We start from the raw sequence: 23165 nt of genomic DNA on the forward strand, positions 1-23165 counted from the left end.
ATCTTAACAAAAAAAGATTGCAAAGTGGGGAGTGGGTAAGAATTACTCTTTGTAAAACAAAAACAAAAACAAAAACAAAAACAAACAAACAAAAAAACCAAAGAATTACTCTTTGTTAGTCATATTGATGTATGGATTACTGGTACTCCGAGTGTGGTTCCTAGACCACCACCAGCAGGAGCAGCATCTGGGATCTTATTAAAATGCAAATTCTTGAACTCCACCTGAGACCTATTGATTCAGAAATTCTGGATGTGGAACCTAATGATAAGCCTTGTTTCAACAAGCTTTCTAGGTGCTGCTGATGTGGGCTAAAGTGTAAGAATCACTGCTCCAGATTAACTTGATAGATTAAAAATGGACACAAATTCTTTGACGTGAGATGGCATCTATATCCCTTACGCTTCACTGTGAGTGGAATCTGTAACTGCTCCAACCAACAGAACACAGGAAAAATGACACTACTAATGTCCAGGAGTGGGCCTTATGAGACTGGAAACCTCCATTTCCTGTCCCTTGGAACACCTCCTCTTGGAGCCTGTACTGTCATGGAAGAAGTCTGACTTCCTTGCTGGGGAGAACACCTGGAGATGTCTGCAATGAACAACTGGAGATGAGGGGGAAGATGAGCCCAGAGAAGCCCAGCTTTCCAGCCTAGCACCATGCATGTGAAGGAAGCTGCTTGGGTTCATCAGACCATCCAGTTGCCGTGTGGATACCACCAAGTGATCCCAGTCTACGTCACCAGGTGCAGAGAAATTGCCCACCCAATCCTGCCTGAATTCTTGATCCATACAATTGAGAGATATAGTGAAATGATTGTGTTAAACCACTGGATTTGGGGGGGCAACTTGTTATGCAACTTGGAACAATTAGTGACTCACCACAAATGAAATTTGGGCAGATCAGTGCTGCCTAATAGAAATATAACACACAAGTCACAAACATGAGCTACATGTCATTTAAAATTTTCTAGTTGTCATATTAAAAAAATAAAAAGGTGAAATTGAATTTAATAACAAGCTTTATGTAACCCATTGTATCCAAAGTATTATCATTTAAAGAAATATATAAAAATTATTAATGAAAAAAAATATTAATGAGGGGCGCCTAGCTGGCTCAGTCAGTTGAGCGTCTGCCTTTGGCTCAGGTCATGGTTCTGGGGTCCTGGGATAGGGCCCAGAGTCGGGCTCCCTGCTCAGTGGGAAGCCTGCTTCTCCTGCCTCTGCCTACTGCTCTCCCTGCTTGTGTTCACTGTGTCTGTCAAACAGATGAATAAAATCTTAAAAAAAAAAAATGAGATTCTTTGCATTCTTTTATTCATATTGAGGTTTTCAAAATCTGGCATTTGTTTGTAGCACATCCTAATTCTGAGTGGCTACATTTCAGTAGCCACACGTGGCTCATGGTTAATATATTAGCTAATATATTAGCACAGATGGGGATCATTCAGAGATTATCTAGACATGTACCTGAGGACCCTTTTTTTTATGAGACTGGCCTTGTATCTCTCTGAAATTCACTTTCCTCATATGTGAAATGGGAATAATAGAACCTACTTCAGAGAGCCTATATAAAATTAATTGGTATTGCAGAAGTTGCAAATAGCAGTGCACAGCAAGTACAGTATCTCTCTCTCTCTCCATACATATTGGTTCCATTTCTATGGAGAACCTTGACTAATATATGTGTGACGCAAGATACCCCAGATACCATCAGCGTTTGGTTATAGAAAAATGTCATGTCATATTTTTATTAAGCAACTTATTATTATTGCTCCAGCCCACAGACCTGAGGGCCAGGAAGCCTTCCTCTTGCAAATCCACACACAGGACCACCAGCTGCACCACCACATGGATCCGCCCTGTCCTTCCTCTCTTGCTCATGCTCCTGGTTGTGGCAAAGTCGTCTCCCCACAAAATGGCACAAGCCTTCCAGTGTCCATGCCCCAGATCCTCTGATTCTTCCAGGGTTTACAGCCATTGAAACACGAGAGCTCTGCTGGGCTCCAGGGCCAGGGCTGGACAGAATGAATGGTCCCCTCTCCAAATCCAGCCACACGTCCTTGGCTGACCTGCAAAGCATTTCTGACTAGGCCCAGAGTGTCTAAAACTGTCTTTCAGACTTCTGTTAGCTCCGGCTTTCATTCCATGTCTAGAATCTTTTAAGTCTCTGGATAAACTTCCCTATATGTTTCTGATCTTTTTTTGTCTAACCCTATATGTTGTTCCATTTGCTGTTCTCTACCTTGCCCTGCTCTGAGCACCAGGAAATGGGCCCTGATGTGCCATGCTTTGGGTTTTCTTTTTATTGGGCTCCTGGTTGGATTTGACCACTGGGAGTTACCAGCAGAAGATCCATCCAGAGGGAGGTGTGAGGATGAAGCATTTATTCTCTGCCCCTTCCCTACTTGGTCATCACAGTTCCAGCATGGCCTGTAGTCCTTCTAGGCTCCAGCTGCATGGCTCTGCTCTCCCTGCCTTCGATGGGGAGTTCCAAGGTCTTTTCTTTCCTTAGTCCCTTCAGGGCTGGGCTTGGTGCTACTAGTGTCTACTTACATCAGTATCCCTTGTTGGCTTCCTCATATCTGTTCACAGCTCTGGAAGGTGTCCTTTCATTAATGCCTCTTCAGTTTCTCCATCTAAGTTGCATTCTCTTTCCTGCAAAGAAGCTGGAAGATGGGACATCTGGGTGGCTCAGTGGTTGAGCTCAGGGCATGATCCCGGGGTCCTGGGATCAAGTCCCATGTTGGGCCACATGGGGAGCCTACTTCTCCCTCTGCCTATGTCTTTCTCTGTGTCTCTCATGAATAAATAAATAAATAATCTTTAAAAAAAAAGGAAGCTGATTAACTTGAATCCATTCTTTAGGGCAGAGTGGGAGGGTAACCTTCCCTTCTCATTTTCTTGGGCTACCCTGACTCCAACTGAGTAAGGGACAGGCAAGTCTAGGTAGGGAGAGATAGACAGGGGGCTATGTGGTCTGGCTCAGAGAAATCCCCAAAATGCTGAGATGTAAGGAAACCAGAGATAAGGGAGTAGAGCAGACCACCTGGTCCCTGATGTTAGGGAATATTTTTCTTTGGTGGCTACAATGTAACCACGGAAAATAACCAGACCACAAAGAAGTCAGTCATTAAGGCTGTTATCAATAGTCCTTGCTCAAACCAAGACAACACCAGAATCTCAGGGCCACGAGCTTCCCAGTCAGCTCCCAGTAGAAGACTGCCACTCCCAGCCCCCAGTGGCAACCTGTCGGGACCCTCTCACCCCGAGAGCCTTCTCTGTATCCCCACTTAATAAACTTCTCTCCCTTTACTTACTCACCTTTGTCTGTGAGATTCATTCTTCGACTCCATGAGACAAGAATCTAGCTCGCCCACTTCAAGACGTCCTCCTCCCCTTCTCATGAAAGAAAAGATTTCACGAATATCAACAGATTCAAACGAATAATGAAGGGGGAGCAGAGGCAGAGATGTTGACAGTAATAAAATCAGGTGCCAGATGGAAAGGTAAACTGGCCTTGAAAGCACCCAGAGGACTCACCGCCTCCTCCCCATTTCCCTGTGGATTGTTCCCTGGGGATTCACTAATTCTGTGGATCATAATAATCCTGACTCAATGGTCAATATTGATGAGGTTTTGGAATATAGGTGAGGTTTGGAGCTGCCGACCGAGATAGAATTCTTGAAATGTCTATGGTGCAAAATGGTGGTTTGATTAAGGCCTGAGAACACGACCCCTGGGCAGGATGAGCTGCTGTCCCAGGGATTGGGAGGGGTGGCTGGTTATATACCTGCAGACTCAGGGGTCACAAGGAAAAGGGAGGTTTCAAAAGGACTTTCATATGCTAAAGTCCTTTTAAAAGGACTTACCAATGAGATAGTGGAGGCCTTGCCATTGTCAAGTCAAAGATTGCTTGTCCCTCTAGCAAGATATTAAGACAGTTGGAAACTTCCTGAGGAATGTCACCCATATCCTATCCTGGGGGGGGGGGGTCATTTGTGGGCTATCAGCTTGTGCTTTGTCCTCAGCTAGCCCTCGGTGGCACTGATTAGTCTTCTCCTTCTACTTTGTCATCCTCAAATCCCTGAACTCATGGTCTTCCCTCCAGTTCTGATACTTCTCATGTGAAAAGGCATCATTCACTCAGCCAAATCTGACACTTTAGAGCTTTCAGCAGCTTCTCCTCCTCCTCGCTCACCCCTGGAAAGGGCTACTTCCCAAAGTCCTATTGATACTCCCCCTCAAATATCTCACAAGTCTTTTTTTGCCCCTTGCCTGTGGTCTCTGCCTTCATTTGGGCCCGTAGCCTAGCGCTCCTGGATTGCTACGATAGATTTCTATCTTATTATTGATGAGGAAACAGAAGGCTAGCTGAGGAAAAAGGAGAAGTTGACACCCCACAACTCCCGCCCCCCCAAGGTGGGATATGTGTGACATTCCTCATTAACTCCTGGCTGCCCTGAAGGTAAGGAAAGGAAAAACAAATAGTTAACTTATAGAAATCACAGTCCTGCAAGACATAAGTCTCCCTCAATTTACAAATGTCTTGGTAATCTAAAAGAAAAAAAGCAACTTTTATCAGTAACTTAGCTTCCAAAAGGAAATGTAGATACAATTATAACCTGCAGCCCATTGGTAGATACTTGAAGTGGACAGAATGTAATGCTCCTCCCTCCATGGTAACTCTTGGCCAACACTATGGAATATATTAAGTAAAGATAAATGATATTCTGCAATTATACGTCCATGAGTTCTTTTAAATATTTTATTTATTTATTCATGAGAGACACACGGAGAGAGGCAGAGATAGGCAGAGGGAGAAGCAGGATCCCTGTGCGGAGCCAGACGTGGGACTCGACCTCAGGACCCTGGGATCACGCCCTGAAGCAAAGGCAGCCGTTCAACCACTGAGCCACCCAGGTGCCTTCCAACTCTGTTAAAGTAAATACCTTGCTAAAGGGGAAAACACCCTTAACTTGACAATGACAAGGCCTGTAGTATCTCAAAGGTCCTCTTCAGCATAAGAAAGTTCTTTTGAAAACCTCCGTCTTCCTTCTCCCCCAACTCCCAAGTATGTAATCGGTCACTCCTCACAATCCCCAGGGCAGCAGCTCTTCCTGACCTCAGGGCCTCCCGAGAATAGTGAATAGTGGAACCTTTATTTTCCCAACAAACATGTATCACTTATGAATTAAAAAAAGTTTTTAAAAAAATATTTTATTATTCATGAGAGACACACAGAGAGAGGGGGCCGGAGACATAGGCGGAGGGAGAAGCAGGCTCCCCATGGGGAGTCCAGTGTGGAACTCGATCCCAGAACTCCGGGATCACACCCTGAGCTGAAGGCAGCCACCAGACACCTAAAAAAAAAAAAAAAAAAAAAAAAAAGCTTTTAATGAAAGTATTGGCCTGCCCCAGGATTAATCCTAGTTCACATCTTCTATTTGTTTTCCTCTAGTCATGATATTTTATCCAGAGATTTTAATTACTCTCTGTACGGCAATGATTATGTTCCATATTTCCATTTAGAAACCTTTTTCAAGCTACAAATATCTATATTCCCTACTGGAGATTCATAAAAAAAAAAAAATCAAACCACTATTTTGCACCAAAGATGCCTCAAGAATTCTTTCTTGGAGGGATCCCTGGGTGGCTGAGCGGTTCAGCGCCTGCCTTCATCCCAGGGTGTGACCCTGGAGACCCGGGATCGAGTCCCACGTCGGGCTCCTTGCATGGAGCCTGCTTGTGTTTCTGCCTCTCTGTCTCTCATGAATAAATAAAATTAAAAAAACAAACAATTCTTTCTTGGTCCTTGGCTCCAGATCTCACCCCACCAAACCTCACCTATATTCTAAAACTGCATCCTTATCTCTGGCTTCACTTCCCTAATCACATTTACTCCAATTGTCACACTGGTTTTCTGAGTTTTTTGTTTGTTTGTTTGTTTTAGAATTGAAACCTTTTTAAGTCATCCATCTGTTGTAAATCTTCCCATTTTCAATGTGGGGAAGTTTCACAGTTTTCCCATAAAGCCACAGGCATTACTGAGCTGTGGGATCTCCCGCATGTTATGTATTTTAGCATTATAATGAGGTAAAGGTAGTTGTGGGGCTTTCCAGAGGTCACTCTCCCGTCCTTCTATGCAGGCCTGAGTCAGGAGTTCAGCTCTGACTGGTCTGGAAGGGTGGACAGGCTGGACGGGCTGGATGTCTTGTCAGAGCAGTTGGTTTTGCTCGAGGGGATTTTGCTTTTCCTGTGCCTTGAGTTAAGAGCTAAGCTGGAAAGAAGATCTTAAGGAACAAACAATGTGTGTCAAAGGTCAGTGAGTACAAGCAGATGAGCAGGAAAGGTCCATCTTGGGGGTAGGGGACAGATTGGGTAAAACTATAGGTTACAGATAGAGACTTTTGAATGGTAATGGTTTTAGACACCAGGGAAACTTCAGGATACTTGAAATAGAAATAATTTGTGGGGGTACCTGGGTGGCTCAGTGGCTTAAGCGTCCACCTTCAGCTCAGGTCATGATCCCAGAGTCCTGGGATTGAGGCCCACCTTGGGCTCCCTAACCCGAGGGGAGCCTGCTTCTCCCTCTCCCTCTGCTCTTCCCTCTGCTCATTATTTTTCTCTCTCTCTCAAATAAGTAAATAAATTTTTTTTTAAAAAAGAAGCACACCAGAAAAGTCACTGAAAACATAAGATATTGAATAAATTTATAAACTAGAGGAGAACAGGATATAGAAACATTGTAATATTTCTTTAGGCCAAGCTGGAAGGAATGCAGCTCTTCAGCTCCTCCCATCTGAGGCTTGTTCCCTTTCTCTGTGCCCTCCCACCTCTTCAAGGGCTACTACTTCTTCAACCTTTGCTCTTCTGAATTTTACTTATTTTTAAAATTCATTTTCAAAGATTTTATTTATCTGACAGAGAGTGTGCGCACATGAGCCACAGTAGGGGCAGAGGGAGATGGAGATGCAGACTCCCTCCTGAATAGGGAGCCTGATGCGGGACTGGATCCCTGGATCCCAGGATCGTGACCTGAGCCAAAGGCAGGTGCTTACCTGACTGAGCCACCCAGGTGCCCCCTGCTGTCCTGATGTTTAAAAATCACCATTTAAATACAGTGTAGTAAACTTCCATTTTATTGAAAAGAAACCAGCCCTCCACCACCCACATTCCTTTGGCGACTGTCCCTTCACTTCATCCTTAAGTTTCTGCAAAGAGCTGTTGGTTCTCTGGGCCTCCACTTTCTGACTTGACATTCTCTCTTCAAGTGATTTTCCCCAGACCACTCCACTGAAAACACTGTCATCCACATTGACTTCTTTGTTGTTCAGTCATAGTGAGCAGCATTTAATTTGACCATTTTGTTTTATTTGACCACTTTATAGAATTTCACAATATAGACAAATGTTGGCTTTACCTTGTCTCATCCTTTGATTTCTATGATAGCACCTGCCTTTGGTTTTTCTACCATTTTAGCTATGCTTTCTCAATTTCCTTCTTTAGCTTCCCTTTTCTTTTCCTATATGTTAATGTTCCTAGTGTACCCCTTTGGGGCTTCACTTTCTCAAATGCCATACTTTCCTGGACCTTTAATTCTACTCCAATGTCCTTTTTCTTTTTTAAAAAATATTTAATTTATTTATTTACGAGAGACACACAGAGAGAGGCAGAGACACAGGCAGAGGGAGAAGCAGCCTAGCCTCCCTGCAAGGAGTCTGATGCGGGACTTGATCCCAGGACCCCAGGATCATGTCCTGAGCCAAAGGCAGACACTCAACTGCTAAGCCACCCCGGCGTCCTTCCAATATTCTCAATATGCCAGTTGTCTGCACATCTCTAGCTCCGGCCCAGATATTTTGTGGATATCTTGATTTTCTATCCAGTAGTCTCTAATGTGTTATGCACACCTTCCTTGAGGTATGCAAAAAAATGTATATAGTTCCAGGAGAAAAAGTTAGGTATTGCTAATTGCATTTATTTTCTCATCTGAAAACTAAAGATATAATGCTTTGTTAATATTTGTATATTCGTTATCAGCAGTGTCCTCAGTGGCTTCTTTGTCTTCTCATTTCTGTGTTGCAAAGTACATGCTTTATCTCTAGGTTCCAACCACCCACATAGATGCAAAGGCATAGAGAAGCTCAAGTTCTGCTGAGTATTTCTTATAGAGAGATGGTCACACATGGGCACATTCCAGCTATGTGTGGCCCTTGATTCCCCTTTCACCCTTCACTCCTGAGCTTCAACAAATCCTAAATCTGATTATTATTCCTGAATGATGGTGGCAGGCTCATATGCCCACTCTAAAACAACTCACAGGGATGCCTGGGTGGCTCAGGGTTTGAGCGTCTGTCTCTGGCTCAGGTCGTGATCCTGGGGTCTTGAGATTGAGTCCTGCATCAGGCACCCTGCGGGGAGCCTGCTTCTCCCTCTGCCTGTGTCTCTGCCTCTCTCTGTGTCTCTAATGAATAAATAAATAAAATCTTTAAAACAACTCATGGACGTATAGTTGCAGAATTTATCTTTACTTAATATATTCCATAGTATTCCATATGGAATATATTCCATAGTATCATTTATCTTTACTTAATATATTCCATAGTATTGGCCAAGAGTTACCATGGTGCTCCAAGTGGCTTGGGACACAAGTGTGTTGTTAATCCAGACCAGCTGAGATTAGGCCATTTTATACCTGTCACATTATTACCCAAGCTGTTAATTTCATTGAAAAATAACAAAAGAGGGCAGCCCTGGTGGCAGAGCGGTTTAGCGCCGCCTGCAGCCGGGGGTGTGATCCTGGAGACCTGGGATCAAGTCCCACGTCGGGCTCTCTGCATGGAGCCTGCTTCTCTCTCTGTCTGTGTCTCTGCTACTCTCTCTCTCTGCATCTCTATGAATAAATAAAACCTTAAAAAAAAAAAAAGAAAAATAACAAAAGAATGATGATCATAAAAGGGTACAATCTTTGCAGTGCCTTTTGCAGCATAGAGGGTACCTATGAAGGGATCCCTGGGTAGCGCAGGGGTTTAGCGCCTGCCTTTGGCCCAGGGTGTGATCCTGGAGACCGGGGATCGAATCCCATGTCGGGCTCCCGGTGCATGGAGCCTGCTTCTCCCTCTGCCTGTGTCTCTGCCTCTCTCTCTCTCTCTCTCTCTCTGACTATCATAAATAAATAAAAATTAAAAAAAAAAAAGAAATCTCATAGGAAAGCTTTTTTTCATTTTGCAAAAGGAAAGTGTTTCAAATTTGAAAACACGTGCTCATCAGTATTTTGCTATCTAACAGATATATTTTAAAACATAACCAACATTATTTGTTCAAGAATAGTGTGATAGTTTAGAACGGTGGGAAGATTACTACTTCTCAAAACACTTTATGATACAGAGATAAAAGTGCATGAAAACTGGTATTTAGGGACACCTGGGTGGCTCAGTGGTTGAGCATCTGCCTTCGGTTCAGGAGGTGACCCCGGAATCCAGGATGGAGTCCTGCATCAGGCCCCTGCATGGAGCCTGCTTCTCCCTTTGCCTATGTCTCTGCCTCTCTCTATATATCTCTCATGAGTAAAAATTAAAATCTTAAAAAAAAAAAAACTGGTATTTTGACATGCTTCTCTATTTAACATGATTTAAAAAAAAAAAGATTATATTTATTCATGAGAGACACAGAGAGAGGCAGAGACATAAGCAGAGGGAGAAGCAGGCTCCATGCAGGGAGCCCAATGTGGGACTCCAACCCGGACTCGATCCTGGACCCCAGGATCATGCCCTGAACCAAAGGCAGATGCTCAACTGCTGAGCCACCCAGGCAACCCTATTTAACATGATTTTAATGGCAAAAGTGGCCAAGCATTCACTCATATTTTGTGTCTGGCAAGTTGTGAATGAATTGCAACTATAAATTGGCCATGAATGTGAGTCTGGCAAAAATCAGTGAAAACATTTTGTAAAAATCTATTGGCTGTGTGGAATTTTCAATAGAGTATTGTATACTTTGTAATTATTTGTTACTTGTTGCTACACATTATTTTTATTTATGGCGTAAAATGTATAATAATTTGTGATCATTTCCAAGAGAGCTTGTTAACATTTACCAGCACACCACCACTCATTATGACTCAGATGCCACTAGCTAGTTCTTCCACTCTCCTAACCTGCCTTTCCTTCCTCGTCTTACTTAAGAAACATAACTTTAAGTGACTATAGCAAGAAATATGATGTGTGGAAAATAAAATTGCAATTGCCTTAAAAATCAGTGCCTGGGGATCCCTGGGTGGCCCAGTGGTTTGGCGCCTGCCTTTGGCCCAGGGCGCGATCCTGGAGACCCGGGATCGAATCCCACATCGGGCTCCCGGTGCATGGAGCCTGCTTCTCCCTCTGCCTGTGTCTCTGCCTCTCTCTCTCTCTCTGTGACTATCATAAAAAAAAAAAAAAAAAAAAAAAAAATCAGTGCCTGAACTGCAGAGGAATAGTAACCATTGTGGTTTATTGAGACTCTCTGAGTCTTTGAGCCAGGCGGAAGAAGGGATATTCAAAGACTCATCCTGATTAATTTTAAGAAAGCAGATTAGTTCGGATTTAAAGGCTGCACAGAATGAGTTTCCCAATCCAGACCTACCAATCTTGCAGTTCCCAGTCGGTTATAGTAATAATAGGTTCTTTCAATCTGAGTTTTTAATACTGAGTTTTCATTATTCTCAGATTCTTAATTTTGTCATGGGAAAAGAGAATGTATGCTTCACTATTACTAGATGACATTTAAAATTGGAATTCAGAATCTGGAATTTTTTATCTAAAAAAAAGACAGGATAAATAAATTAAAAGTTGCATAAATTTATCCTAGATAGACTAGTTTGACTCTATCACTAGCTAAAGTGATGAATTAAAGTAAGTCCTTAAACTATTTATTTTCTTTACAGTCTACCTAATTACAGACTACTTTATAGTCTACCTGGACCAGATTGCTTGAATTAAAAAAAATAAGAGTTTTGTATGTTATTAGAGAATTCTTCCCCAGTAAAAGTGAACACAAAAAAATTTCCCAGATTAAGCCAGCCACTCACCCTGTCTATAAAAATAGAGCCAGTCTCACTCCAAGGTTAACAGAAGGAACTTCATTATGGGGGTGGGGGGGTGGGGGGTGGAACACCTGGGTGGCTCAGTGGTTGAGCATCTGCCTTGGGTTTGGGTTGAGATCCAAGGGTCCTGGGATCTAGTCCCGCATTGGGGGGATTCCCACAGGGGAACAGGGTGTGATCCTGTGACGCGGGATCGAGTCCCATGTCGGGCTCCCTGCATGGAGTCTGCTTCTCCCTCTGCCTCTCTGCCTCTCTCTCTGCCCCCCCATGAATAAATAAATAAAATCTTTAAAAAATAAATAAAATGAAATCTGATAAAAAAAACAAACACCATTTGGTTTTTCAACATGAAACCTAAAACAACAATGTAGTTAGGACTAAAACCAGGTTGGGGTCGACTGAGTCCTCCTCGCTGGCTCGAGCACAGGCTTCTAGCCCTCCTGGGCTCAGGAGGTTTTGATTCTAGAAGTGCCTTCTTGATTCTCCTCAACAAGAAGACCAAACAAGCTTATTGCAAGATGAACAGCAACTCAAGAAGGGTCCATGTCCTTGAAGTGGGCTCCCAATCCGAGCTGGAAACCTCCTCGGGGAGGTGGCAGCCCGAGGCACCACTCAGATTTTCAGAGGCTGATCCCAGACAGAGCACCTTTATTTCCGCACAGAAATAGTTCCGTTTAGGCACTGAGGGGGGCACTTGACGGGACGAGCACTGGGTGTTATTCTATATGTTGACAAATTGAACACCAATAAAAAATAAATTTATATATAAAAAAAGGAAGCTGCCAATGTGAACCAAAAAAAAAAAAAAAAGAAAGAAAGAAAGAAAAGAAATAGTTCGTTTAAAATAAAATCTGTGGGCAGCTTGGGTGGCTCAGCAGTTTAGTGCTGCCTTCAGCCCAGGGTGTGATCCTGGAGACCTGGGTTTGAGTCCCACATCAGGTTTCCTGCATGGAGCCTGCTTCTCCCTCTGCCTGTGTCTCTGCCCCCCCGCCCTCTGTGTCTCTCATGAATAAATGAATAAATAAAATATAAAAAAAAAGAGAGAACCTCATTATGGGGGCAGTGGGAAAAATAAGTAAGGCCACTGGAGTGGCAGTGGCTAAGGATGGCTCACAAGCATCATCTCTGATAATTATTTACTGCAGAAAGTAAGAAAACTTGGGCAAAGTTTGATTTTTAAGTGAAGTTAAAAATCATAAATTCACAGGGGAGGCATGAGATGAAAAGTCAGCAGATTAATTTCCAGCCAACATGATTGATTGAGCAAGCTAGTGCAGAAAGTTGTCTGGTGTAGGGCTAAACGCGTAGAAAAACTGAATAAAATAATGCAATTAAAAATACAACAATTTTTAATTTAGTTGAAAACTAAGAGAAAGAAATATACAGGAAAGAAAAGACAAAAGGCAAATCTGAATTCGTAGAGGTGAGCACACTTGAAACAAGGATTCATTTTGGAGTGTTAGAATGGAGAACAAGTGATGTCTGGGTGGCTCAGTGGTTGGGTATCTGCCTTTGCTCAGGGTGTGATCCCGGGGTCCTGGGATCCAGTCCCACATCAGGCTCCCTGCACGGAGCCTGCTTTTCCCTCAGCCTATATCTTTGCCTCTCTCTCTCATGAATAAATAAATAAAATCTTAAAAAAAAAAAAAAAAAGAATGTAGAACAAGCCTTAATAGGTGTCCACACACTAGGGCCTCAGTGTCCAGGTTTCAACTTCCATATTCAAAGTTAGCTGCAACTACCTGTATGCTGCTGGAAATAAAGATGGGCTGGCTCATTTCTGAAATGGGATTATATCCACCTCCCCCTTCCACGGGCTTAGTGGCAGGAGCAAGGATGCTGGCCATCCATGGGAATTCATTATTTTAGTTTTTAAAAAAGATTTTATGTATTTATTTGAGAGAGAGAGAGAGTGCACATGATAGAGAGAGAGAGTGAGTGGTAGGGAAGGGCAAAGGAAGAGAGAGAAGCAGACCCCCCCACTGAGCAGGGAGACTGATATGGGGCTGGATCCCAGGATCCTGACCTGGGCAGAAGGCAGGCACTTAACCAACTGAACCACCTGGGCAAACCGACCCTTAGGAGTTCTATTTAAATAAAAAAATCACTGATAAGAAATTCAGGTTCCAGAATTGTGCTATCCTTAGTAGTGGATTTAGATTTTCAGCTAAGTAAGATAGGAAATACAAGCTAAAAAATTAATGAATATTCAACGTATCTGGTACCCTAAATACTGTTGGGGCCAAGCAAAGGCATATGGGAAGCAGGTATGCTTCTACAGCCCTGGCACAGGGGCTCACAGGAAAACTGATCCCTCCAAAACATGAGCTCATAGTCAAAAGTGACAATAGGAAAAGAAAAAAGATCACCAAGGATAGCCAGCTGACCCAGCAAATTGTATCCTAAGACTAAGAGAAAATAGAGCAAGTTGAAAAAGATGTTATGTGTAAAGGACAGAATTCATATGCCAAAAAAAAAAGAATATGCTTTAAGAAAAAGTTACTGAGCCTGGGTGGCTCAGTCTGTTAAGAGTTACATCTCTGGCTGGCTCAGCGGTTTAGCGTCTGCTTCGGCCCCCAGGCGTGACCCTGGGGTCACCTGGGGTCCCGGGATCGAATCCCGCGTCGGGCTCCCTGCGAGGAGTCTGCTTCTCCCTCTGCCTGTGTCTCTGCCCTCCCCCTCTCTCTGTGTCTCTCACGAATAAATAAAAATTTAAGAAAAACAAACAAACAAACAAATAAACACGAGTCTGTCTGTCTGCCTTGGGCTGATGTAATGATCCCCAGGTCCTGGAGTGGAGCCGGAGGTGGGCTCCCTGCTCAGGGGAGAGCCTCTTTCTCCTTGGCCCACCCCCCAGGTCTCTCTCTCAAATAAAAATCTTTTTTTTTTTTTTTTTTTTTTTTTTTTAGGAAAAAGTTACTTTATATGTGTATATATATATACATATATATATATATATATATTTAAAGATTTTCTTTATTTATACATGAGAGTCACACAGAGAGAGGCAGAGACACAGGCAGAGGGAGAAGCAGGCATCCCGTGGATCCCCATGCGGGACCTAGTCCCAGGACCCCAGTATTACCACCTGAGCCCAAAGTAGACGCTCAACCGCTGAGCCACCCAGGCTGCCCTAAAAAATATTCCTTTTTTTTTTTTTTTTTAAGATTTATTTATCCGAGGGGGGGGGTGGGGAGAGAGAGGGAGGGAGAGACAGGCAGAGGGAGAAGCAGGCTCCATGCAAAGAGCCCGACGCGGGACTCGATCCCGAGACCCCGGGGTCACGCCCTGAGCTGAAGGCAGGCGCTAAACCGCTGAGCCACCCGCGGCTGCCCTAAAAAAATATTCCTGATATAAATTCTACAAATGAAATTCTACATCATGAAATAAAAAAGACTTGCACGCCGACGTTATAAAAGACCAGGAAAGAAGGTGTGAAGAAACTCGCAGGTTGGAGGAGACCGAGACCTGACAGCTGAGTGCAATAGGGCAGGGACTCTGCGTTGGGTCCTCGGCCAGAAAAAGGACGTTCAGGGGAAAAGGAAGCTGGGACGAGGCCTCCAGAGTAGTTCCGTAACCTTAGGGTCCCGGCTCCGAGGATCCCTGGACTGTGGTCCTGAACGATGCCGACCGTGGCGGAAGCTCAGGGAAGGGCGTGCGCGAGCTCTTAGAATTGTTATTTCTAAATAACAGGAGGAGAAGAAGGCAAAGAGGAGGAGGAGGAGGAGGAGGAGGAGCTGGAGGCGGGTCGGGGCAGAGGCTGCGGGCAGGCTACGCCGGGCTTCCGCGAGCCCCCCCAGCCCGAGGCGCACCCACCTGCGGCTGTAGGTGGGCGGGCGGTGCGGGCGCGGAGCCCCGGGGAGCGGCGAGCAAGCCCCGCCGGCCGCACTGCGCAGGCGCCGGGACTGTCGGTTCCCAGGCCCGGGGCTCCTCGCGCTTCTAGGCCTGCGCACTGGGGCCGGGGAGCCGCGAGCAAGCCCGCGGGCGCCGGCCGGGACTGCGCAGGCGCCGGGGCTGTGGATTCCCAGGCCCGAGGCTCCTCGCGCTTCTGGGCCTGCGCACTGGGGCCGGGGAGCCTGGAGGCCCCGCCCCCGCGGCGCCGGAGGGACGGCCGCAGACGTTGGCCCCGCCCCCTCCCGCTCCGGCGGGTCCCGCGTCGTGGTCCCGCCTCCACCGCTGGGCAGGCACCTGCTGGGCGCCCAGGTAGTCGCCGCGGTTGCAGCGAGCGCACCAAGGCCGCGGGCCTGGTCCAGGGGGCTGGTTTGGATGCTCGCGGCTGTGCCTTCTGGTCCCGGGTAGCTTAGAGGAGGACCTGCTGCCCCCGGGCTTGCTGGAGCCTCGGCACCCCCGCTGCATGTGGCTGCCGGGTCGCGAACCGCTCCTCGGTCTTGCGCTGGGTCCGCTGTCACGCGCGGGCGCACCCACGCCGAGCGCCCCTGTCCCCGCGGGGCGGGCGGTCTGGGGTTCAGCTGATTTCGCGCTGCGCGTGCTGCATGCTGTGCCCAGGGACGCACTAGGGTCTTGTAAGAATGGGACCTCGGGCGCCCGTGAGCGCGGCCATAGGCGGTTAGCACGTCCCGAACAAAGAAAATAGGAACCCCGGGGCGGCCCGGGCGGCTCAGCGGTTTAGCGCCGCCTTCAGCCCACGGCGTGACCCTGGAGACCCGGGATCGAGTCCCACGTCGGGCTCCCTGCGTGGAGCCTGCCTCTCCCTCTGCCTGTGTCTCTGCCTCTCCTCTCTCTCTGTGTGTCTCGCGTGAATAAATAAATAAAAATAAAACTAATGCATTAATTCGGGATGCCCTGGTAGCTCAGCGGTTTAGGACCTGCCTTCAACTCAGGGCGTGATCCCAGAGTCCTGGAATCGAGTCCCACGTCGGGCTCCCTGCATGGAGCCCCCAGGGAAAATTTCTACAGGACTTGAAGACACTGCTTGAATGCCTAGGCATTAATATCATTTACGTTTTCTCGCAAACGTTTTCTGCTTTTCTTCCTTTTTTCATGTCCTAGTGGCTAAATGGCAGGCAAAAAGCGAGAGATCCAGCTACAGGTGAGCATGACCTATCAACAGTCTTTACTGGGGGGCGTTGGTCCTTAAACACCCCTGTGCAGTGCGGGCCTTCTTGTAGGCAGTCGTGAATAGTCAGAGCCTGTGGGATGAGATGTTGCAGAACAAAGGCCTAACAGGTACTGAGGCTCACCTGGTTGTCCAGCAGTTTGGAGTTGGGCCCAGGGCACCCCGGGACACCCCAACACAGAGCGCATCTCCCCACTAACAGTGTAAAAACCCGCTCCATCAGTGTCCCCGCCCTAGTATCGGGATAAGCTGCTATTCTAGATTCTTTTGACTGTGTTTTTTCCTAAACATTATCATCTTCTAGTGATCGATGTTTACCAAGCCTGGTGTGGACCTTGCAAAGCAATGCAACCTTTATTCAGAAAGCTGAAAAATGAGCTGAACGAAGATGAACTTCTGCATTTTGTTGTAGTAAGGATTTCGTTTCCATTAAACAGTTATTTTTTTGATACTTCCAAATGTTTAAGTATTGTCTTTAAGGATGGTCTTCTATTTTTTTTAAGATTTTAAAAAATTTATTCATTCATGAGAAACAGAGAGAGAGAGGCAAAGACACAGGCAGAGGGAGAAGCAGGCTCCAGGCAGGGAGCCCAACGTGGGACTCAATCCTGGGACCCCAGGACCACACGTTGGGCTGAAGGCAGGGGCCAAACCGCTGAGCCACCCAGGGATCCCCTTTAAGGATGGTCTTAAACAGCCTGCCAACTCTTCAGAAAAAGACCATATTTACTTGGCAGTTTTACTGTATAATTTAGTTCTAGTGGATCTGAGAATGATGATTTTTATCCCAGTTCCTGTAGTGTTAAAGTTGTTTACCATGGTTGCGAACACCAGAAAGGATACATACGATGTGTGTCTATTGACCTGTTTCTTTTCATCTGATTGTGTGTTCAGTGTGTGTCTTTTAGAATAAGGGCTGCAGGTGCTGCTCTGGTTTGTGTTGGGAAGGTCTCTGGGCACTTAACCCAGTTACTGATTTTCCAGCAGTAGTGATTTTCCCCTCACTTATCACCCAGATGTGCCGAGGAATTAAAATATTATAACTAAACTTACTGTATTGATTATTCAATTTGTCCCACATCGGGTTATCAGCTGCATAGAGTTTTGTTGTCTAATATGATGGCCACTCGACACAAGTGGCTTTTGAGCACTTGAAAATGTGGCTAGTGTGACTGAGGAACTGAATGTTTAATTTTAATTAATTTGAATTTATTTATTTATTTATTTATTTATTTATTTATAATAATAAATTTATTGTATTGGTGTTCAATTTGCCAACATACAGAATAACACCCAGTGCTCATCCCGTCAAGTGCCCCCCTCAGTGCCTGTCAATTAATTTGAATTTAAATTAAAAAACTGATAATCAATTCAGAAATTATAGAACTTCTTAAGTTGTGTGGGACAACTTCGGCATGCACATTGACTTTTTTTGACTATACATTTTATGAAATCGAATTACCAATCAATGATTTCTGATTCAAATTTAGCATGCAAATTGTGATGTACTCTATATGGAAAATACACACAAGATTTTGGAGACTTAGTATGGAAAAAGGAAAATGAAATATTAATATTTCTGCACTGAGTACATGTTGAAGTGATCATAATTTGGATTAAGTAAAATACATTTTTACATTATTCTTCCTTGTTTTTCTTTCGTCTTTAAGTGTGGTTACTGGAGAATTTAAAAATATATGTGTGGCCACATTCTATTTCTACTGGACAGAAACAAGTCCAAACCACCCTAGACCTAAGGTGCAGAAGCACATAACTGATTTCATATCTTTACTCTTTATACCTAAAATGCATAGTCCCCCCCAGCAAACATGAAACCTCAACTCATTGCATGTTTTCTTTTTTTTTTTCCATTGCATGTTTTCATATGTAGATTACAACACAGCTCCTCTGACTAACAGGGCTGAGGGACCCTCTCTTGGCTTCTTCCCAGTAATTGAAGAACCTCCAGAAATCCCAGTTTGTAAACAATCGCCTTAGGTTGCAAAACCCATCTTGGAGAGAAGACCCTACCAAATGGTCTCCTGACAGCCGGCCCAAGGGATGATATGTTAATATAGAGGAACACACTATTATTAAATATATAATTGTTTATAATCAATGTAGGACAACTTGAATTTGTTTTTTCCTCCCAAGTTTTTATTTAAATTCTAGTTAGCTAACATACAGTGTAATACTAGTTTCAGGTGTAGGGTTTAGTGAGTCATCATGTACATACAACACGCAGTGCTCTTCCTGAGTGGCCTCCTCATTACCTGTCACCCATCTTGCCCATCTCCCACAGAGATAACTTCTTTATCTATTTATCAGATGATGGACATTTGATTCTTTCCAGAATTTAGCTACTGTTGATACTACTGCTGTAAACATCAGGGTGTATGTATACCTTCAGATCAGTATTTTTGTATCCTTTGGGTAAATACCTAGTAGTGAAATTGCTGGATTGTAGGGTAGTTCTAGTTTTAACTTTTCAGGAACCTCCGTACGGAGGGTTCCCCTTTCTCAACATCCTCGCCAACATCTGTCGTTTCCTAGTCCTAGCTGTTCTGACAAGTATGAGGTGATATCTCATTGTAGTTTTAATGTGTATTTTCCTGATGATGAGTGATGTTGAACATCTTTTCATGTGTCATTTATCTGTATGTCTTCTTTGGAAAAATGTCTATTCACGTCTTCTGTCCATTTCTTAACAAGATTATATGTTTTTTGGGTGTTGAATTTGATAAATTCTTTGTAGATTTTGGATACTAACCCTTTATCAGATATGTGATTTGCAAATATCTTCTCCCATTCCGTAGGTTGCCTTTTAGTTTTGTTGATTATTTCCTTCACTATGCAGAAGCTTTTTATCTTGATGAAGTCATAATCATTTTTGCTTTCATTTCTCTTGCCTCTGGAGATGTATCTCATAGGAAGTTGCTACAGCCAATGACAATGAAGTTGCTGTGTTTTTCTCTAGGATTTTGATGGTTTCCTGTCTCACATTTAAATCTTTCATCCATTCTGAATTTATTTTTGTGTGTGGTGTAAGAAAGTGGTACAGTTTCATTCTTCTGCATGTTGCTGTCCAGTTTTCCCAACACCATTTGTTGAAGAGATTGTCTTTTTTCCATCAGATATTCTTTCCTGTTTTGTTGAAGATTAGTTGCCCATATAGTTGTGAATCCATTTCTGGGTTCTCTATTCTGTTCTATTGACCTATGTGTCTGTTTTGTGCCAGTACCACACTGTCTTAATGCCTTCAGCTTTACTTTTCTTTTTTCAAGATTGTTTTGGCTATTTGGGGTCTTCTATTGTGATTCCATACAATTTTTAGAATTGTTCTAGATCCATGAAAAATGCTGGTGGTATTTTGATAGAGATTGCCTTAAAAGTGTAGTGTGTAATATAGACATTTTAATTTTTTGTTTATGGCTTTTATGATTTTGATAAGTCTTTATCCCTGCTTTATTGAGCATTTTTATCAAGAATGGATGCTGTACTTTGTCAAATGCTTTTTCTGCATCTGTTGAGAGGATCATATGGTTCTTATCCTTTCTTTTATTAATATTAATATATCACATTGATTGATTTGTGAATATTGAACCAGGCATGCAACCCAGGATTAAATCCCTTTATTCAAGGGTTCAATCAACCCCTTGATTGTGGTAAATGATTCTTTTAATGTGCTGTTAGATTCAGTTTGCTAGTATTTTGTTGAGAATATTTGCATACATGTTCATCAGGGATATTGGCCTCTAATCCCCTTTGCCTTTTAAAATATTTTATTTATTTATTCATGAGAGACACACAGAGAGAGGCAAAGCCACAGGCAGAGGGAGAAGCAGGCTCCCTGTGGGGAGCCAGATGCAGGACTCCATCCCAGGACCCCCGGGGTCACGCCCTGGGACACTCTACCACTGAGCCATGCAGACGTCCCAAAATCTTTTTTTAGTGGGGTCTTTGTCTGGTTTTGGAATCAGGGTAATGCTGGCTTCAGAGAATGAGTTTGGAAGTTTTCATTTCTGTTTTTTGGAATGGTTTGAGAAGAATAGGTATGAACTCTTTATTTATGTATTTTTTTTGGTATAAACTCTTTAAATGTTTGGTAGAACTCCCCTGTGAAGACAACTGTACTTTTTTGTTTGTTGGGAGATTTTTGATTATTGATTCAATTTCTTTGCTAGTTATGGATCTGTTCAAATTTTCTATTTCTTCCTATTTCAGTTTTGTTAGTTTATATGTTTCTAGGAATTTATCCATTTCTTCTAGATTGCCCAATTTGTTGGCATATACTTTTTCATCATATTCTTTTATGATTGTTTATATTTCTATAGTGTTGGTTCTGATTTCTCCTCTCTCATTCATGATTTTATTTATTTGAGTCCTTTTTTCTTTTTGATGAATTTGGCTAGGGGATTATCAACTTTATTAATTTTTTCAAAGAACCAGCTCCGGTTTTGTTGATCTGTTCTACTGGTTTTTTGTTTCTATATTGTTTATTTCTGCTCTAATCTTTATTATTTCCCTTCGTCTGCTGACTTCAGGCTTCATTTGCTGTTCTTTTTCTAGCTCCTTCAGGTGTAAGGTTAGACTGTGATTTGAGATTTTTCTTGCTTGTTGAGGTAGTCTATAGTCCTATACATTTCCTCTTATGACCTCTTTTGCTGCATCCCAAAGGTTTCGGACCATTGTGTTTTCATTTTCATTTGCTTCCATGTGTTTTTTAAAATTTCCTCCTGAATTTCCTGGTTAACCCCTTCTTTAACGTCCATGTACTTGTGGTCTTTCCAAATTTTTTCTTGTAACTTCAAGTTTCATCGTGGTGGTCAGAAAATATGCATGCTATGATCTCTATCGTTCTGTACTTGTTGAGGGCTGATTTGTGACCTAGTATGTGATCTATTCTGGAGAATGTCCCATGTGCACTTGAAAGGAATGTGCTTTAGGATGAAATGTTCTGCTGCTTTAGGATGAAATGTTCTGACTACATCAGTGAAGTACATCTGGTCCAGTGTGTCATTCAAAGCCATTGTTTCCTTGTTGATTTTCTGCTTAGATTATCTGTCCATTGATGTAAGCAGGGTGTTAAAGTGGCTACCATCGATTACTGTAATGTAGGCAGCCAGTGCTGGCACTGTGCTGTTTACCGATGTCAGGTTATGCTGAGGATAGGGGAGCCAGCCAGCTCTTTTATCCCTGCAGAGGGGAGTTCATGCTCACTGTTGTCAGGGGACCCTTCCCAGAAGAGCGAATAATTTCCCCTCCTCAGGCATCCTAGGTATTTTTCAGATCATTGCTTACACAGTCTGGGTCCGTCCGGTTGTTTGCCTGCCTGGACCAGCATAATGCACTTTGGGCTCTATCCTACCCAGGCTGGCTGAATTTTAAAACTCCAAACCTGGGGATCGCTGGGTGGCTCAGTGGTTGAGCCATCTGCCTTTGGCCCAGGGCATGGTCCTGGAGTCCCGGGATCAAGTCCCACGTCGGGCTCCCTGCATGGAGCCTGCTTCTTCCTCTCTCTCTCTCTCTCTCTCTCTCTCTCTCTCTCTCTCCCCCTCTGTCTGTCATGAATAAATAAATAAAACCTTAAACAAAAAAATAAAACTCCAAACCTTAGGGACCTGTTGTGATGGGAAATTGCTCTGGGTGAGGGTCTTGCCACACTGGAATTGATACAGGTCTGACACTGAAGGAAAGGTGCACCAGGGTGCAGGAGCTGAGGGTTTGGGGCAAAGCCCAGAGAAGAGCCAGGGTCCATGTTAGCTGCCCTCAGCAGATGTCTCTGTACCTATGCTGATGGGTGGGGGACAGAAAGAGTGTCTGCTGGCTCTTCTGTGTGTATGTTCTGGGAGAGGCAATACCACCATTTTTTCTTAAAGAGCTTACTTTCTCTCTCTCTCTCTCTTTTTAAAGATTTTACTTATTTATTAATGAGACACACACACACACACAGAGGCAGAGACACAGGCAGAGTGGAGAAGCAGGGTCTATGCAGGGAGCCTGATGTGGGTGGGACTCGATCCCGGGTCTCCAGGATCAGGTCCTGGGCTGAAGGCGGCGCTAAACTGCTGAGCCACCCGGGCTGCCCAAGAGCTTACTTTCTCTTAAATAAAAATTTGGAGAAAGTAAGCTCCTTTTTAAGTATGGCCCCATAATGGATGCCCAAGGAAAGTGACATGCAAAGGATTATATGAAACATCATAATTCTGATCAAAAGAAGTGAGATGGGGGGTGCCTGGGTGTCTCAGTCGGTTAAATGTCCGACTCTTGATCTCAGATCAGGTCTTGATTTCCGGGTTGTGAGTTCAAGCCCCGTGTTGGGCTCCATGCTGGGTGTGGAACCTACTTAAAAAAAAAAAAGAAAAAAAAAGAAGTGAGATAGGCCCATAGGATGGTGGTACGATACTGAAAGGGACAATGGAGCCTCTGAGGGAAGGGCAGTAAAGTTTTGTGTGGAGTGGGAGAGGATTTGCAGCAGGAGGGAGCAAGACAAGATTCTTGGAGGAGGGATACTTGACCTGGCTTGTAAAGGAAGAGCAAGAGCAGGTAAGGAGGGAGTGATGTGCAAACTGGATGTAGGCAAGGTTAGCTGCAGGTTGGGTACCACAAAGGTGAGTGATGAGAAGTCAGACTGCGGCCAAATGATGCAATTTGATCCTTAGGACAACTATAACATTCAGAAAATGCTGTAGTAAACATAATAAAAATTTTGTATGTCTGTGTTTTTTTTAGCATTGTGTATCTCATAACTTGGATATGGTTTCGTTTATTATTATATGAAATGTTTATATGTTTTTTCAGGCAGAAGCTGACAACATTGTGACTTTACAGCCATTTAGAGATAAATGCGAACCTGTTTTTCTCTTTAGTGTTGTAAGTATAAGATTTATCATCTCAAATATATGATCAGATTCCAATTTACAGTTAAATAGCAAGTAGCATTGTAAAATTACCATGGAACTATTTTCTGATTATAGTTGCCTAATCTTTGCTTGTCTATTAA

At 43.8% G+C, this 23165-nt stretch overlaps 1 protein-coding gene and 1 long non-coding RNA gene across 7 annotated transcripts in view; one reads left to right on the top strand and one right to left on the bottom strand.

Annotated features, from left to right (window-relative positions):
- Window positions 1-1721: 1721 nt before the first annotated feature.
- On the bottom strand, window positions 1722-15032 carry LOC144293001 (uncharacterized). Of its 5 annotated transcripts, XR_013360428.1 has the most exons (6): window positions 14902-15023; window positions 8326-8469; window positions 3875-5365; window positions 3327-3401; window positions 2559-2671; window positions 1722-2074 (listed from the first exon to the last, which is right to left on the bottom strand). It is a non-coding gene; the product is annotated as an uncharacterized LOC144293001 (long non-coding RNA). The 5 variants fall into 5 exon arrangements; XR_013360429.1 differs by lacking the exon at window positions 8326-8469 and having other exon boundaries at window positions 14902-15029; XR_013360431.1 differs by lacking the exon at window positions 8326-8469 and having other exon boundaries at window positions 3875-4464.
- Window positions 15033-15171: 139 nt separating this feature from the next.
- Window positions 15172-23165, top strand: part of NME8 (NME/NM23 family member 8) — a 49751-nt gene continuing 41757 nt past the window's right edge. For both annotated transcript variants that reach the window (XM_077864083.1, XM_077864084.1), the window contains exons 1-5: window positions 15172-15288; window positions 16096-16135; window positions 16215-16272; window positions 16467-16573; window positions 22964-23035. In XM_077864083.1, coding sequence (XP_077720209.1) covers window positions 16103-16135; window positions 16215-16272; window positions 16467-16573; window positions 22964-23035 — 270 coding nt within the window. In that variant the 5' untranslated portion in view covers window positions 15172-15288; window positions 16096-16102. The remainder of the gene's footprint in view (window positions 15289-16095; window positions 16136-16214; window positions 16273-16466; window positions 16574-22963; window positions 23036-23165) is intronic.

This window comes from Canis aureus, chromosome 21 (assembly GCF_053574225.1).
Source record: "Canis aureus isolate CA01 chromosome 21, VMU_Caureus_v.1.0, whole genome shotgun sequence".
Classification (NCBI taxonomy): Eukaryota; Metazoa; Chordata; class Mammalia; order Carnivora; family Canidae; genus Canis; species Canis aureus.